At 42.5% G+C, this 16,080-nt stretch overlaps 1 protein-coding gene across 2 annotated transcripts in view; it reads left to right on the top strand.

Moving 5' to 3' along the window:
- The window catches only part of NUP188 (nucleoporin 188kDa), a 30,001-nt gene extending 15,350 nt beyond the window's left edge, over nt 1–14,651 (top strand). For both annotated transcript variants that reach the window (XM_010570939.1, XM_010570940.1), the window contains 20 exons: nt 159–265; nt 1,066–1,272; nt 1,775–1,944; nt 2,281–2,350; nt 3,027–3,094; nt 3,744–3,939; nt 4,462–4,539; nt 4,897–4,982; nt 5,416–5,561; nt 6,692–6,873; nt 7,638–7,838; nt 8,525–8,617; nt 8,833–8,991; nt 9,746–9,883; nt 10,888–10,962; nt 11,695–11,904; nt 12,665–12,796; nt 12,938–13,008; nt 13,448–13,577; nt 13,792–14,651. In XM_010570939.1, the coding sequence (XP_010569241.1) occupies nt 159–265; nt 1,066–1,272; nt 1,775–1,944; nt 2,281–2,350; nt 3,027–3,094; nt 3,744–3,939; nt 4,462–4,539; nt 4,897–4,982; nt 5,416–5,561; nt 6,692–6,873; nt 7,638–7,838; nt 8,525–8,617; nt 8,833–8,991; nt 9,746–9,883; nt 10,888–10,962; nt 11,695–11,904; nt 12,665–12,796; nt 12,938–13,008; nt 13,448–13,577; nt 13,792–13,962 (2,690 nt within the window). In that variant the 3' untranslated portion in view covers nt 13,963–14,651. The remainder of the gene's footprint in view (nt 1–158; nt 266–1,065; nt 1,273–1,774; nt 1,945–2,280; nt 2,351–3,026; nt 3,095–3,743; nt 3,940–4,461; nt 4,540–4,896; nt 4,983–5,415; nt 5,562–6,691; nt 6,874–7,637; nt 7,839–8,524; nt 8,618–8,832; nt 8,992–9,745; nt 9,884–10,887; nt 10,963–11,694; nt 11,905–12,664; nt 12,797–12,937; nt 13,009–13,447; nt 13,578–13,791) is intronic.
- Nucleotides 14,652–16,080: the final 1,429 nt, after the last annotated feature.

The raw sequence follows: 16,080 nt of genomic DNA, 5'->3' as shown, positions 1-16,080 counted from the left end.
TAGTAAATCAGCTACCATTAATACCTCTGGCTGGGCCCATGCCTTGTTCTTTTGGAAGACTGACTTAGTTCTCACTTTTGCTATGGAAGTTATTATTTGGTAAATAGTTACATCTAGTTGCAGTTTCTTCTCTTTGATTTTAATTGTGTTCTCTCCAGGTGCTCATGGAAACAACCTTATTGCAGTCTTGGCCAAATACATCTATCACAAGCATGACCCTGCACTTCCACGCCTGGCCATCCAATTGCTCAAACGACTGGCTACGGTAAGATGAGACTCATACAAGTGCTCTTTTGCTTCTTCCCTTGTGACTGATTCCACCACTGCAATTCTTTCAAGATGATTTCTTCAGGCTTTTTTGTATCAGGGAGCTTAATGCAAGTCAGTCGAAGGCAGTGTGGACTGAAAACTGTAAGGTAGAACACGTTAAAAATCACACGATTTTTTAACATAATCTGCCATTTCAGAAGTCACTTAGCATCTCGCTGAAAAGCTTCATGAGTGGGGTGTTTTCTGCAAAGTATTTGCACCTCCAGTTGATCTCTTTCCACTTTTTTGAGCAACTTTCTCAAGTCACACTCTTAAATACAATTCCTATGCCTTCTTAACTGGAACTTTAACATCCTACTGAGAAGAGGATCTTATTTAAGTTTTTGTCGGGAGGTTTCAACTTTGCCTTTTGGACTTACTCTTTTTGGCTACTAAACTTCTGAGAATGTATTTGCAGTTTTATTAAAGCATATAAATCCAGCTCTGGGTTTATTTATTTCAAGAAACAGTATTGCAAAACTGTTTTTCTCTTTGTCTTTTCCAGTTTTGTCATAACCCTTGAGAAATAGGTGAGAGATAGAGCAGAATTGCTAAAAAGGAAAATTTTGATCACTTTTCAGGTTTCTTCCTGCTTAATGACAACAACTTACTTTTGAGTTCCCTCACATATGTTCATAGATTCAATATCAAGTATTTTAGAGTTTCAATTTGAAATGCAAATCACCTTTTATATAGACAAGAAGCATTCTGTAGAGTTTGGTTATTTTTCCTTCTGATGTTCCTTTCCTTTTGCAGGTTGCTCCCATGTCTGTTTATGCCTGCCTTGGTAGTGATGCTGCTGCCATCCGTGATGCCTTTCTCACCCGCCTGCAGAGCAAGATTGAGGACATGCGTATTAAGGTCATGATACTGGAGTTCCTCACAGTTGCGGTGGAGACACAACCTGGGCTCATTGAGCTGTTCCTGAACTTGGAAGTGAAGGATGGCAGCGATGGGTCAAAGGTAGAATAGCAGATACTTGCCCAAGGGCTCTCTAGCCTTTTAGCGTAGCATTCATAGCAGTGTTATGGCACTAGTCTAAAATCTGATAGTTCTTACATGTAACCTGATGTGCTTAATGTAAAGATAAATGTAGCTTGTGCTTGCAAGTGGCCAATCAGTGAGAAAGCTGAAGATAGAGGTAGAATGGACAATACAAGTTTTCCAGAATACCTATTCTGGTGCTTTGCAGTTCAAGGTCTTCTCGGGTTGGGACCTTTTGAAGGCTCTTGGTCTTACTAAGTCTTAGCTTAGCTCGTTTTTTATTCCTCTAAAAATATTTTTTTTTTCTCTCCTGTGTTGTGACTACATTCCTTGTAGTCATATACAAAATATATGATGGCATCATGTACTCAAGATTTATTTCTCTGTGTATTGTTCAAGTGGAATCAAGCATATTCTGCTTTAATAGGTGCCTACATAGTGGCTCTGTGGTGATGTAACCTCTTGTTTCCTTTTGCTTTAGGAATTCAGCTTAGGGGAGTGGAGTTGCCTCCAAGTAGTCTTAGAGTTGATAGACTCCAAGCAACAGGAGAGGTACTGGTGCCCTCCCCTCTTGCACCGTGCTGCCATTGCCTTCCTGCATGCTCTGTGGCAGGACCGTCGAGATAGTGCCATGCTAGTTCTGAGGACAAAGTGAGTTGTTGTTTTTCTACAGTGCATTTTCCTTCCTTTTTTCCAAAACGCTTTTTCTTTGGTTCATCAGACTTTTCAGGGACATTTGCATCTTAGTCTTTGTGTGCCCTCATAAGGTTATGCAGTGTATGGGTTTTGAACTTAGTCTCTCGGGAAAGAAGATGAGAAGCTCCTATGTGCATATGCAGAAGCAAATATATTTCTGTCTTTTATACAAAGCTATATAAGCTTGTATTTACCAAAGCATTTTTTCTATGAAGTTTGGAGCAGTCAAAATGCTGCTAGGCATGTGGCATCAGGGAGATAACTGATACTACTTCTGTATATATGTTTTAGGCCAAAATTTTGGGAAAATTTAACCAATCCCCTCTTTGGGACCCTTCCTCCACCTTCAGAATCGTCAGAGGTGAGTTACATCCAACCAAAATGAAGGTAGTTATGTACTTCTTAAAAAACCTTTCTAAGTGATGTATGTGACTCTTCCCTCTGCTTGCAGTTTTCTAAAAGGAAGTATGATCAAGTGGTTTAAACACAGGCACGAGATGAAGTGAATGCTTTCTGGCTTTGCAGAGACTGTACAGCCATGAACAGTCTTTTGAAATTCTCTGCTCTTTATTCACATGTGAAACAAAAATAGATGTTACCTAGCATCTGTGGTAACACGCACTCTTTGGAAGAAATGCCGTCTGTAGTGTGTCCATACTATATGTTGTGTGCCATTTGGCAAAAGAAACTCTCCTCTTTTTTATGCATAGCTGAGGCTGACTAGTATCACAGAGGAATCAATTTAGGTTCCTGTTATTCTTCCTTTTTGTGGAAGTTTCCCCCTTCATTATGAAAGTCCTGTGCTCTCACTCAGAGTGCCACTTTGAACACAGCATTCTTTCCTTATTATCACTAGTCCATGGTCGAATGACATAACTATTGCTATCGTGGGAAAAACAAGTCTCCCGCAAAACTGGAGTATCAGTCACCGCAAGTGGATGGGTAGGGATAAACCAGAATTACACTTACCCTGCAGAGCTAGGTGCTCAGATTTTGTTTGGGTTTTTTTGTTTTGTTTTTTTTTTTTGTCTTTATAGCTCAGTGTCTTGGATACCTGTGCCTTAATCATGAAAATCATCTGTTTGGAGATCTACTATGTTGTCAAGTGAGTCTTTGGTAGCCTCTCCTCCGTCCATGTACTTCTTAATTATCTAAACTGTGTGTGTTAAGTCTTGATAGACCGTGCAGGCTTTGAAGGACAAAGTACATGTAATCCTGTGAAAATGTGAGAGCAACAGGGATTTATAAACAAATTACAAACACGCATTAGAGATTCTTGCAATTGCCAATTGCAGAAAGAGATGTTACAGTCTTTCTGCAGCCTGTAGGTGAGAATGTTGCTATTAGTATTTTCCGTGTATCCTGGAATGAGAATATACAGTATTTATTAAAACTAACTGTAAACTAAGTTAAGTACACCTACTATAGCGATTGTTGAATTAACATTTTAGTAGTTTTCTCCCACTCATTTTGTTTTCCTGAACATAACTGCCCTTTAATATGTTGAAAAGTCAGGGTTAACTAAAATCTCTGCTTAAAAAAAAAAAAAAAAAAAGAAACCCATAGATTTTCTTCAGGGATCATGTTTTTCCTTCACATTTGATGCAAAAAGTGGGATTCCCTGCACAGGTCTAATATGTGGAATAACCTTCACTTGCAAGCTGTGTCCTTGGCTTTCCTACCTGAATCTCAGAAGAAGTATATTTTCTGACCAAAGAATAAATGAAGATAACTTCTCCTCTTGATTTGGTCAGGGGCTCACTGGATCAGTCCCTGAAAGACACGCTGAAGAATTTCTCCACCAAAAAGCGCTTTGCTTATTGGTCAGAATATGTGAAGTTACTGGCATATCATGTGGCAGAGACAGAAGGTAGCAGCTGTGCCTCCGTGACAGAATATCAAATGCTCATCTCAGCCTGGCGGATGCTGCTGATAATCTCTACTAGCCATGTAAGAGCTACCTTTCATCTTTCATGATAACTTGAAATTAACATTTTGAATAATACAATGTCAACTTCTTAGGGCCACCTAAGTTATAATGAAGAATTCACTGGGGTTTTTTTTTCAATTTTATTGTATATATGCTTACAACACAACTTGGCACGAGCATGGTACCAGAGGTTAGAGTAGGTGGTGTTTTGCTGTTTGATCAAAATGAGCATATTGTCTGTCTGAGCAGAGGAGGAAGGTAGTAAATAATTTTTATAGCAATTCTAAGTAATTCTGTAATCCTGAAGAGATTTTGCTGAATCAAATGAGGCCGGGATGCACCATTAGGGAAATTAGTCATTGCTGACTTCTTGACAACTGTTATGTAATACTTCAGTGATTTCTGTAAAACTGCATCATGCAGCAGCTATAAAATTTGGTGAATTCTTAAAGTTACAAATTAAAACAGTAGACTGATGTTAGACTGCTAAAAAGGTGCATCTTTTGTTGTGCTTGATTGATCTCTGTCTTTGTGGATCTTAGGCAGATATAATGCATCTGACTGATTCTGCAGTTCATCAGCAATTGTTTCTGGATGTGCTAAATGGGACCAAGGTTTTGGTAGGTGGTGCTTCCTGTCAGTTCTTTAATTTCCCAATTGCTCATCTTTGTACTATGAGGAGTTCTGTTTCTGTAGCTGCTTGCCATCATATGTTTTTTTAGATCCTGTGAAATTGGGCTGAAACAAAGTCTCTCTCCCCGAATTGATGAGCTGTTTATAAATCTTTATTTTGTATGTGTCATTCTTGTAATCACTGAGTGACCCTGCAGAGGGTCCTGACTCTGATTGCCTTGATGCTGCTAGCTGCTGAAGAACAAACCTGGTCATTTGGTGGTGGTGGTGCTTGGGCTGAGGATTTCTTAAGTGTTCTTACATGTGACTATTGCAACTGTAACTCTTGCAGTATTTCTTCTTAGCTCCTAGTTCCCATGTCAGTATCCTGTCTGCAGCTGGGGTCTATGCTATGTACCCTTCTTCTGATCCTGCTCAAACAGTGGAAGAGGTGGGTATTTTGTTTGGATGATTATTAATCACTGCTAAATATAATAACTTGGGAGATTATGTTTAAGTGTTTTGCTCCAGTGAGATTCCCTTAGTGATTTGGGGAGGAAACTGAAGCCTTACCACAGAATTCTCTTTTGGGATGGCAAATGTCTGTAGGTTGTTGCTGAAATTTCTTGTAGCAATACATTTATGGTTTGGCTTCCTGTTTCCTGGTGAAAAGTGTATCAAAAGAGCTTTTGTGATAGTCAGTCCTGCATTCTCACTGTACTGTGGAATGTCTTTAGTGAGATCCAGGTGGTGACTTAAACTTCACTTAGAAGCACTGTTTTTATTTGTGTGGATCATACAACTTATGATCCACACAGCTCAGTCAAGCCAATATATTTGAGGGATCTTGTCTAATCTGAAGAGCTCTCCCTTTTTGTTGTCAGCGAGTTGGGTTCTGTGGATAAAATCATAAACTCCTTGACGCAGATTCTGGAGGGAGTACTACAGGCAGATCAGCAGATGATGGAGAAAACCAAAGCCAAAGTGTTCTCAGCTCTTATCACTGTTCTGCAAATGCAGGAGATGAAAGGTGAGGTGGTGTATGTACAAGTGTCAAGAGCAGGGCTGCCATGGCTGAATGTACTCTAACACTCTAGCGTTTCCAAGATAAAAATGTGTATGGTGTTAGTAGTAGTACAGCATGCTGAAATAGTCACCAACCTGTGGGACTTTTCTGCTTTTTTCTTACTTGTTTTAGCTAGTTTTAGAAAGAGAAGAGGTTTATCGTTCACACTATGTGTATGTCTTCCGTTCTCTTGTCTTTCCCCAACAATAACTTATGTGTTTGATCAATTTGATAGAGACAAAATAGGGTTCCTATGTATTTTTGAAAATAACTCAGCAGGTGTGGGAGGGACACCCTAGTAATGCCATCTCACAGAGTGACTATAGAGCTTAGATTCTGACATGGATTTCTAGTTAGAGATAACAAAAGACCCAAACACAAGAAAGTCTTCTGTGGATACATCTTGTTACAAACTAGAGAAACTAGTCTGGTCATTACTCCTGTCACTTGTGGGGCATCTTACATTGCAGTAGTGCTTGAAGACCCTCAGTGGAATCTGGGCAGTATTTCTCTGTACAACACCTACAGAGGCAACTGTGGTGTTGAGCAGTGTATCAGCTTACCTTTCTGTGTATTCCTTGTCCCACTGCTTGGGCTCTGCAAGCTTTACTGTGGAATTTGAGTTTCCAGTCATGCTGGTAAAGGGAGTGAAATTTAGGTAGTGCAATTTATTATAATGGTTTTGATAAGAATGTAGTATTATATGGACTCACAGAACATAGACTGCACCCAATCTACATGGGCCAGTACTAGCAATCTGGAAATGGGTAGGAAATGCTGTAGTGAGCAGTTATGGAATAATCTGTCCATAGTAGTGCTTGATTTGTGCTTTGAGATGTCATGAATTTATGAGACTTCTTGGTAAAACTACATGTTTTTGTTATCCAGATGTCCATCTAATCCCTTATTATATCCTCCTAGACTTAGTCATCTAACTTAGTCACAGTTCCTCACATTCCATTTTGTATGTTTTGAAATGAAAACAGAATAAATACTAACTCCAAGAAATGTGGCCCAGTGATGTTATCAGTTAAGCTAGAAATCTAAGTACAAGGATTGTGTGTTAACTGTTGTCTATTCTGTGTGTATCACAGTGAATGAGATCCCACAGTACTCCCAGCTGGTGTTGAGTGTGTGTGGAACACTCCAAGATGAGGTCATTGCACTCTTTGACCAGACTCGACACAGCCTGACCTTGGGAGATGCTACAGATGACAAGGACAGTATGGAAACAGATGATGCCTCCCGAGTTAAACACAAAGACCAGCGAGATGGGGTAAAGGACCTGTACATCTGCTTTGCAGCCATGTTTCTTCTCTCTAGACAAAAGTTCCATGTATGCTTGGAACAACTGTCCCTTGCAGCCTGCTGCCTTCAAAAGAAGTTTTGGCAGTTTCTATTTCAGTATTACTCCATGTCTTTTTGGCGTACGTCGGTCTGGGAAATTGGCTGTTGCTGCCTCTCTTTCAGATCTGTTCTAAAAATGTTGTGACAATTGCTAATACAGCCAGGAAGTGTGCAGAGTGTAATGTGAGGGATACCAGGTGCCTTAGTTTATGATTCTGAGAATGACTGAACTTTAGGTTGTGTTAGTAAATGCTGCGACTGAATTAAGCGCTCAAGCTCTCTGTCCAAGATTCCGTTTATTTCACAAAAGGATCAAACTTATATATGTTTCAACAAAGATCTAGAAAGAACTAACGGCATACAGCCTATACTACTAACACAGCAGCGCATATCTGGCTCAGCTGGAATGTTTGCCAGTCCTCAGAACAGTTAAAAGATAAAAACATTCCATGCACATACTTGTGACTGTCTTCAGCCACATCTTCCCAGGCCTACACAAGGCTATCCTCCAACCTGACCTTGTAAAACTAGTTCTTCAAGGGCTTGGCAAACATGCAGCACAACAAATTCTAACGGTCACTCTTGAAAACAAATGCCAGGTGTTCCGAGCTGCTCCCACAAGTAAATGCTTTCAAGATTTTCTTGCTACCCATGTCAAGCCTATACCTCGTTCTCATTTCCTTGTCACTGCAGGTGTGTGTTCTGGGTCTGCATCTGGCTAAAGAGCTCTGTGAGGCTGATGAAGATGGAGACTACTGGCTACAGGTTACTAGGAAAGTCCCTGTACTTCCTACTATCTTTGCTGCATTGGAGATCAGTCTGAGAGTTAAACAAAACCTTCACTTCACAGAGGCCTCATTACATTTACTTCTGACCTTAGCAAGGACTCAACAGGTGAGAGATGCAGCGAATTGAAACCATATAACTATACATTTTTAATAGGAACTGTATATCTCATTATTCTGTCTGCAATGCAGCTGAATAATGATCTGTAGATAGAGGGGTTTTTTTAGAGGCTGGCAAGCACTAGGTCCTGTATGTATGCCTGCTTAGTTTGCCTTGTTCTTCTTGATACTGGGATGTCTTGGATGGAAGAGCTGAGCCAGCCAGAGCAGACCTGTAATTTAGAGCAGGCACTTTTCACTGAATGTATTCTTCTGCAACGCAAATTATCCCCCTGCCCCGAGTTAAAATGGCATTAAGTGTGGGAACCTGCTTTCTGATTAGTTGCAATGAAGCATTATTTATCTGTCTATCACAAATTCAACTTGCGTGGGGCTTTAGGTGAAAGCAAGGTCATTCCAAAGCCAATTCTTTTCAAAGATTATGTATGTACCAAACCAGGTGATGTCGAAATGGGATTCATAGTACAGTTATGCAGGTTAGATTTTACTGGAATAACAGTATTGCTTTTCTTGATACTGAATTTTTAACAGCATAGAATTATGTGTAGATGAAAGTTCTCTAAAAGGGTGTTGACAGTGCGAAGGACAGAAATATCTAATGCAAAATAATCTCTTTAGTCTCAGAGAGCAGACACATATGCAAATTTTAACAGTAGTTTGTTCTGTGTCTTTTAGGGAGCAGCAGCAGTGGCTGGAGCTGGTGTCACACAGAGTGTCTGCCTGCCCCTCTTGAGTGTGTATCAGCTCAGCACTAATGGAGCCATTCAGGTGGGTGCTGCTTCCTTTTGGGTGGGAATGCACCATGAGAGCTTGCCATGCCCTGCCTTGCGGGCTGTGGTTGGAGTAGAGTCCTCCCAATCTGGGAGGACAGCTGCCACCCCTACACACTGGAGACTTCCAAAATGGTGTGGAGGGTTTGTGATGTGTGCCATACTGGGCAGCAGTGTAAATAAGTCATTTATTTTTGTATCTGATTTGTTCAGACATCTGCTTCATCTCGAAAGTCTCTGGATGCCCCCTCTTGGCCTGGGGTCTATCGTCTCTCCATGTCACTGATGGAACGCCTTCTTAAAACACTTAGATACAACTTTCTGACGGAAGCACTGGACTTTGTCGGTGTCCATCAAGAGAGAATTCTTCAGGTATCACATACTTCCTCTGTGATCGTTCGCTTGGTTTCTGTGTTGCAATAGCAGTGGAAAAATGTCAGTGCAGAAGCATTGAAAAGAGGCTCCTGCCTCAGAAAGATTTACAGTGGAAATAATTCAATAGTGGGAGAAGGAGAATAGAACATAACAAGCCATGCGGTCAGGCAGGGATGATTGTTATGATATTTGTTAGAGCTGGGCAGTCACCATCTGTTCATCCTGTTCACTCTTGGGGTTATAACTTTGCTACAGGTGTTTAATATGCCTACTCAACACAGTAGCAGAAGTGGGAGTCTAGTGGGAACTCACTTTGTGGCTATCTGCTCTGGAAAGAAAAGTATGAGAGCTGTTCTTGGAGGTGGCTTCAGCTCAGCCTTGCTCAAATAATGAAAGTGCTGTGGTCAGGGTTCAACTGCTGTTTGGGTCAGCAGGCTCTCATGTCCTGCAATACTGAAATACCTGTACTGGCTGGACTGTGTCAGTGCAGACGTGCTGAAGAGTCATTGGTACATAGGTGCTGAATTACCTGTTTATAAGCATGCTCCCTAGACAAATAGCTGTCTTCTATGGCAACACAGTTCATGAAACGCATTGACCTCTGACTAAGAAATACAAAGTTCTCTGAGTCTAACCCATGTGCTGTGTGGCTACTTTCGTGAATGCATTTCAGCTTTTTCTTCTAGAGGAGGGAGTGGGATTTTTGTGATTTGCCTGTCATTGCCCTGATTTACTTCTCTCTCCTTTCCAGTGCCTGAATGCAGTACGGACAGTACAGAGCTTGGCCTGTCTGGAAGAGGCCGATCACACTGTTGGCTTCATTCTTCAGCTCTCAAATTTCACAAAGGAGTGGCATTTCCACCTGCCACAGCTTATGAGGGACATGCAGGTAGGCATCAGGATATTGCTGTAGGTAATACATTGCCTTGGAGTGCAGGGATTTGGATGTGTTAAGATCACAAATGGCACTATATCATCTTTTATTACTGCTCTTTTAAGGGGAACTACTGCTGAGGTAATTTAGATGTCTATTCTGTCAGTACCTTGTCGGAATTGAGTGAGGAAAGATAACTGTTGGGAACAGAGAGATGATAGCTTGGAAAAATAACTTGGGGAATTCAATGTCTTACTCTCAGTTCTGAATGCCAGGTGACTGAGAAAATACTGGGAATTCAAGAGACTGCATTGATCCTTTATGATCAGTGTTCTGTTTAACTGGATTTTCTAGCTTCCGCCAATGGTAGTAAATAGATGGGTGTCATGGTTTAACCCCAGCCCACAACTAAGCACCACGCAGCTGCTCACTCACTTCCCACCCACCCAGTGGGATGGGGGAGAGAATTGGTGGGAAAAAAAGTAAAACTAGTGGGTTGAGATAAGAACAGTTTAATAGAACAGAAAGGAAGAAAATAATAATGATAATCATAACAATAATAAAATGACAATAATAAAAGAATTGGAATATACAAAACAAGTGATGCACAATGCAATTGCTCACCACTCACCAACAGATGACCAGTTAGTTCCCGAGCAGCAATCTGCACCCCAGGCCAACTCCCCCCAGTTTATATACTGGGCATGACATCACATGGTATGGAATACCCCTTTGGTCAGTTTGGGTCAGCTGTCCTGGCTGTGTCCCCTCCCAGCTTCTTGTGCCCTTCCAGCCTTCTTGCTGGCTGGGCATGAGAAGCTGAAAAATCCTTGACTTAGTCTAAACATTACTTAGCAACAACTGAAAACATCAGTGTGTAATCAACATTCTTCTCATACTGAACCCAAAACATAGCACTATACCAGCTACTAGGAAGACAATTAACTCTATGCCAGCTAAAACCAGGACAATGGGTTTTGAGCTTTTAAGAGATTTCTCCCTCACCTTATTTATTTCAGGTGAATCTGTGTTACCTGTGTCAGGCCTGTACCTCCCTCCTGCACAGCCGCAAAATGCTCCAGCACTACCTGCAGGTGAGGATGAGGACTGTAAGCTAAACTGTAAGTTAGGAGTGTTGCATGCCCATGCTCCCTGTTAAAAGGCAAATATTATTCAATATCCAGGCTCTTGGATATTGAACTGATTGTCAGTAATCTTAGTGATGACTAATGACAATTATCAATAGTTAGGATTTGCATTTCTCCACAGGAAAAAAAAAAAAAATATGCAAAGAGTAGTCAGGACTCTAAAAACTCTGGACTGTGTAAAGCCAGTCCTAGAGAAAGAGCAGTGTTTGAAAGATGTCGTTATTTTATAGCTGCCTACACTGCAGCAAGAAGGCTGCATTGCTGTGGTACTCTGTAGTGCCATTAATTAAGCCACTGTTGATCTTGTGTCCTTGATCTGATTTAATTTGTTCAAGAGAGATAGCTCTTGTTCATGGGGAATCCTTAGATTCATGAGGCAGAGATGATGCATTGCTACTGATGCGTTATTTCAGCATGGCTAAGGCTCAGTGTGTTGATTAGAGATTCTTTTTTCTGGAATATGGAATCTAAATAGCCTCCACAGCTGCCTCCCTGCAATGCAGTGCCTCCCCCGGTATACACTAAGTGTAGATTCTCGTGCTTCTAGCAGGTGACAGACTTTGGGTCCCTTATTTCCTCATTCCTTTTGTTCATAGCATTTTTTTCCCCTCAAAGTATTTGTCTTCGTGCAAAATAATCATACCTGTATTCAAGATTTTCTTTTTTCTTTCTCCACAGACAAAAAATGGTGATTCCCTTCCATCAAGTGTGACTCCACGAGTGCAGCGTAATCCCCAAGCCTCCTCCAAACATCCCAGTCCTGAGTCAGAGGCAGCAGAGCAGAAAGCACTGCTTACAGTGCAGTACAGCCTCTTGAAAATCCTCAGCAAATCTCTTGCCGCCCTGCGCCATTTCACCCCTGATGTCTGCCAGATCCTGCTTGATCAGGTAGAGAGAGAGGAGAGACGCTGCTTTCTGAAGGGGGGCAGTTTCCAGCATTTCAAGTGATGTTCTGGGTCTGTGTAGTGAGGCACAGTCTGTCCTGCTTGAGACAGTGACCCCACCATACATCTGCCTGCTGTTCTGCTGCGCAAAGCAGGAAGGCAGGACACAAGGAATTCCCCTTAAGAATCAAGCACTGATGAGTGTGAAAGGAAGGCTTGGCTGAGCTTGTGTGTGATCTGCACAACGCTGTGTATGTGTAAACTTACTCAAGCAGACTAATAACCCAGCTAGGTTTGTATCCTCAGTATGCCACTCTTCAGAAGAGACATCTGTGTCAGTGTGACCTAGTGGCTGGTCTTCAAGTTCAGAAAAGGAAGGTTTAATTCTTGATTCTGGCAGTGTTCTGTTGCTAACTTTTGGATAGTTAACTTCCTTCTCCTGTGCCTCTAGGTACATATGCCTGGGTGTTTGAAAAATACCTGGAAACAGTCATTACTTTAGCTTGCCACTTGGTGGCAAGCTGTACAGCTTGGGAGTTGGAGAACGTTCATTCATGTGAGGAGAGCCATATAGTCTGATTGTGGAGTGCTGTACAGAATGCTCTCTACTGCTCCATCTGTATACTTGAGATTTGGGAAATTATCTCAGTGCTTCTAGTTCTCTATACAAAAAGTGTGATACAGGGACTAGGTATTCCTGTTATTATGACAATAACATACTCATGGCCTCGGGGTCACTCACTCCTTTTTCTGTTTCTCCACAGTCACTGGACCTTGCTGAGTACAATGTGCTCTTCGTTTTGAGTTTCACCACACCAGCCTTTGATTCAGATGTCGCACCTTCCTTTGGGACCCTCCTTGCCACAGTCAATGTGGCCCTTAACATGTTGGGAGAGGTACTAGCTATTTCTCTGTTTGGGAGAGCACAACAGTTGCAGTGATCTCAGAGCACTCATTCAACTGATATTTTGATGAGTGGGAGTATTTCCTCTTTGTATCTCCTGTCTCTCATGCCTGTCTTTTTTTCCCCGTCTCAGCTGGATAAGAAGAAGGAACCTTTCCCTCAGGCAGCAGGGCTGAATATGCAAGAGGGAACCAAAACCCTCAAGTAAGTTTCTAGCTGTTTGCTTTAGTCATGGCCAAGGAGCAGAACCTAATGCTCCTCAGATCAGAACTGAGGTTTACAGGCATTTGTGTCGCTTCAGAGCTGCTCGCTCTGAATCCAGGGAGCTGAGATAGCCCATCAGAAGCTCTCCAAAGCAAGCAGGGATTTTTTGCGGAGGGTGTATGAAGCTATCCCATCCTAAGATGCAGTGTAGATAGTTGGATGCTTATTTATCAGTACATTTAAATCAGACTTCCGTGACAGCCAACAGGAGTTTCTACTCTGCAGACCATAGCTTTTGGGTATCACTGAGCAGAATGTGAACAGTAACAGTGTTCCCTTGTATGTACCCTGTTTGTGAAGTCTTTCTAAGAGTATTTAACCTTGAAACTAGAGTGTGCTGACCTTTTTGGCTCCTGCTGATGTGTTTTAATTTGCACAGGTCTCTGCTTATGTTTACAATGGAAAACTGTTTCTACCTGCTCATCTCCCAGGCTGTTCGGTACTTGAGAGACCCAGCTGTGCATCCCCGTGATAAGCAGCGGATGAAACAGGAGCTCAGCTCTGAGCTGGTAAGCAGCTTGTACCATCCTTCCTGCTGTTCAGTGTAAATGTGTCTTGTGGGAGAAGGTCATTTGTCTTTGGCTGCCCAGCATGAGTCAACAGCCTTAAGCATCTTGGGCTGCACATACTGGTGCCTGTTCCTCTGCCACCAGCACCTTGTTTGGGGAGGGAGAGGGGCATGTGTTTGAAAGAAGCTAACTTGTTACGTGCTTCTGATTTCAGAGTACGCTGCTCTCCAGCCTGTCTCGTTACTTCCGCCGTGGTGGTCCCTCCTCACCTGCCAGCGGGGTTCTTCCCTCTCCCCAAGGAAAGTCTGCCTCCAAGCTGGGTCCCGAGGGGCAGGAGCCTTTGTTTCAGCTTGTGCAGGCCTTTGTCCGGCACGTGCAGAGATAGATTCTATCCTGCCCCTGCCTCCCTTTTCAGGACGTGCACCAGAATGATTCATGTCCACCGCAGAAGGCATCACCTTTGGCAGAGCTTGTAACAAGGACTTGGAAAGGGAGGGAGGACTGGTGTGGGCAGTGGTGTAAACCGAGCTGTAACATCAGCAGGGAGATCCCGTTGAACTCTTGCAACCAAGTAGCAGAGTGAATGTAAGGAGAGCAGCTCTTTGGTGATCAGCCTACATCCACAGGCTGCTCGCTCCATCTGCTAGAGCATCCTGGCTGGCTACAAGTGCTGAACAGTCAAAACCTTTATTTTTGTAGCTTGTACCTCAGCTGGGGAAGCTGTGGCTGGATGGAGAGAGGAGACAAACTTTCTGCTGGGCATTAACTCTGCTCGTAACACAAGGTGCAATCTGCCTCTCCCTCACAGTCAGAGTCCAGTTAAGGCACAACCACGGGATCAGCCAGCAATTCAGAGACCATCTTTCTACTGCTATTTTTGTACTGAATGGTTCAAGGCAAGATGGTGTATGTGTGCTCACGCCTTCCCTTCACCCTGCAGTCTGTGTGTTGTGTGTGTTTCTGAAGAGCAAGGCCTCACTCAAGGTTTTTAAGTCAAAATTCCATCGCTCCAGTCTTGCAGTTTTTTGTAACTGTGCCCTATTTATACTGATATTAAAACCTTTATAGGCAGCAGCTGGGTTCATGGTTTTGCATTGGACATAGCAGCCTGCAGCACCAATTCTGCATCTTCTGTGTAGTAGTTCTGCTGCGTCAACTGGGCTGACGTCCCAGCTAACAGTGATGTGAGTTGTGGCTTGTGAGTGACAATCCAGATACCATTTGAAGTGATTATAATGAAAGGTTGATTTCCCTCAGCTTTCCCACACCCACTCCCTTTCTCTTACTCTCAATGTTGGGGAACTTGTAGGAGGTTTTAAATGAGCATCACTATAAAATACTCCTCAGGAATGATTCTTCTGCACATGATGGTGTGGACCACGTGCACAGATTACTCTCTGCACAGGTCCAAGCTGCTACTCTGCCTGTTGCAGCAGTAGGGGAGGGCACTGGTTCAAGCCAGAAGACACCATCTACAGTGAAGTTGCATTGTGCTGTTCTAGTGCTCTCAAGCAGATCAACAAACTTTAAGGTTCTAAGACTCAATGTGTGATGGAGACAGTAAGAGAAGGTCAGTGATTATTGCTTAAAATAAAGCCTGAAATCTAGACAGACTTTTCTAAGCTAAGAAATCAAATTTCAGTGTAGCTGTGAGCTAGTAACCTACCAATTCTTTCCTAAAGAGACACTTGATTGCTTTACCAGTCAGAACCTTTTTAATCTCAATGGTTTTAAGAGACTAGAGCAAGAAAATTAGATTATCTTGCTTTGAGGTTGTTTGTTTTTTTTTCTTTTCGTTGTAAGCTTAAGTGATGGTGATATTCTAGCACACTTGGTTGATGTAGTTTTACTTGCCCTAGAGGCTTTGGAGAGATTTGAACTAGCTGGCTGGAGCAAAGTGGTCTTCAAATAGAAGGGAGAACCTTCCAAAAACTGAGGTGAGCTGTTCTGGCAGTGAGGGAGGTGGTGTGGCAGCCCTAAGCCTGATCGTGTTCAGCTGGGGTTACCTGTAACGGTTAGCACTTTCTGCCACAGGGCAACTATGAGTGCAAACATGGAGATTTGAAGGTGAAGCACTGTGCAGAGAAGATAGCAAACTGGTGACAGGTAGCTATGGGGAGTGGAAGTAAAGCCAGAATCCAGTACATCTAAGCAAGTTCAGTAGTGCTTAGGGCTGTTATTTGAAAGCTCTAGTAGGTATCTTTCCTTTTATTACAGCTTTTGAAGTTACCCACAGTGTGCTAATCACTTTGTGTTCAACAAGAATGCACAGAATGAGAATTTAGGGAGAAGTAATACATTCTTTTAGATATTTACTCAAGCACGAGAGTGAGAGTTTATGTGCCAGGCAGGAGTCCTTGGTACCAGATAGCAAAGCATAGTGGATGCTGTCAGTTACATCTGTGTTTTAGAGCTACAGCTTCACTTTAGACAGCAGCATCTCAGCCCTGAACTGTACCTTTACCTGCCCCTCAGCCACAAAGGGGCATGGAACAGCCTTCAG

Source organism: Haliaeetus leucocephalus, unplaced genomic scaffold (assembly GCF_000737465.1).
Source record: "Haliaeetus leucocephalus isolate CR32 unplaced genomic scaffold, Haliaeetus_leucocephalus-4.0 Scaffold306, whole genome shotgun sequence".
Classification (NCBI taxonomy): domain Eukaryota; kingdom Metazoa; phylum Chordata; class Aves; order Accipitriformes; family Accipitridae; genus Haliaeetus; species Haliaeetus leucocephalus.
The sequence above is the reverse complement of the archived record's forward strand: the minus strand, read 5'-3'. Positions and strand labels throughout refer to the sequence as shown.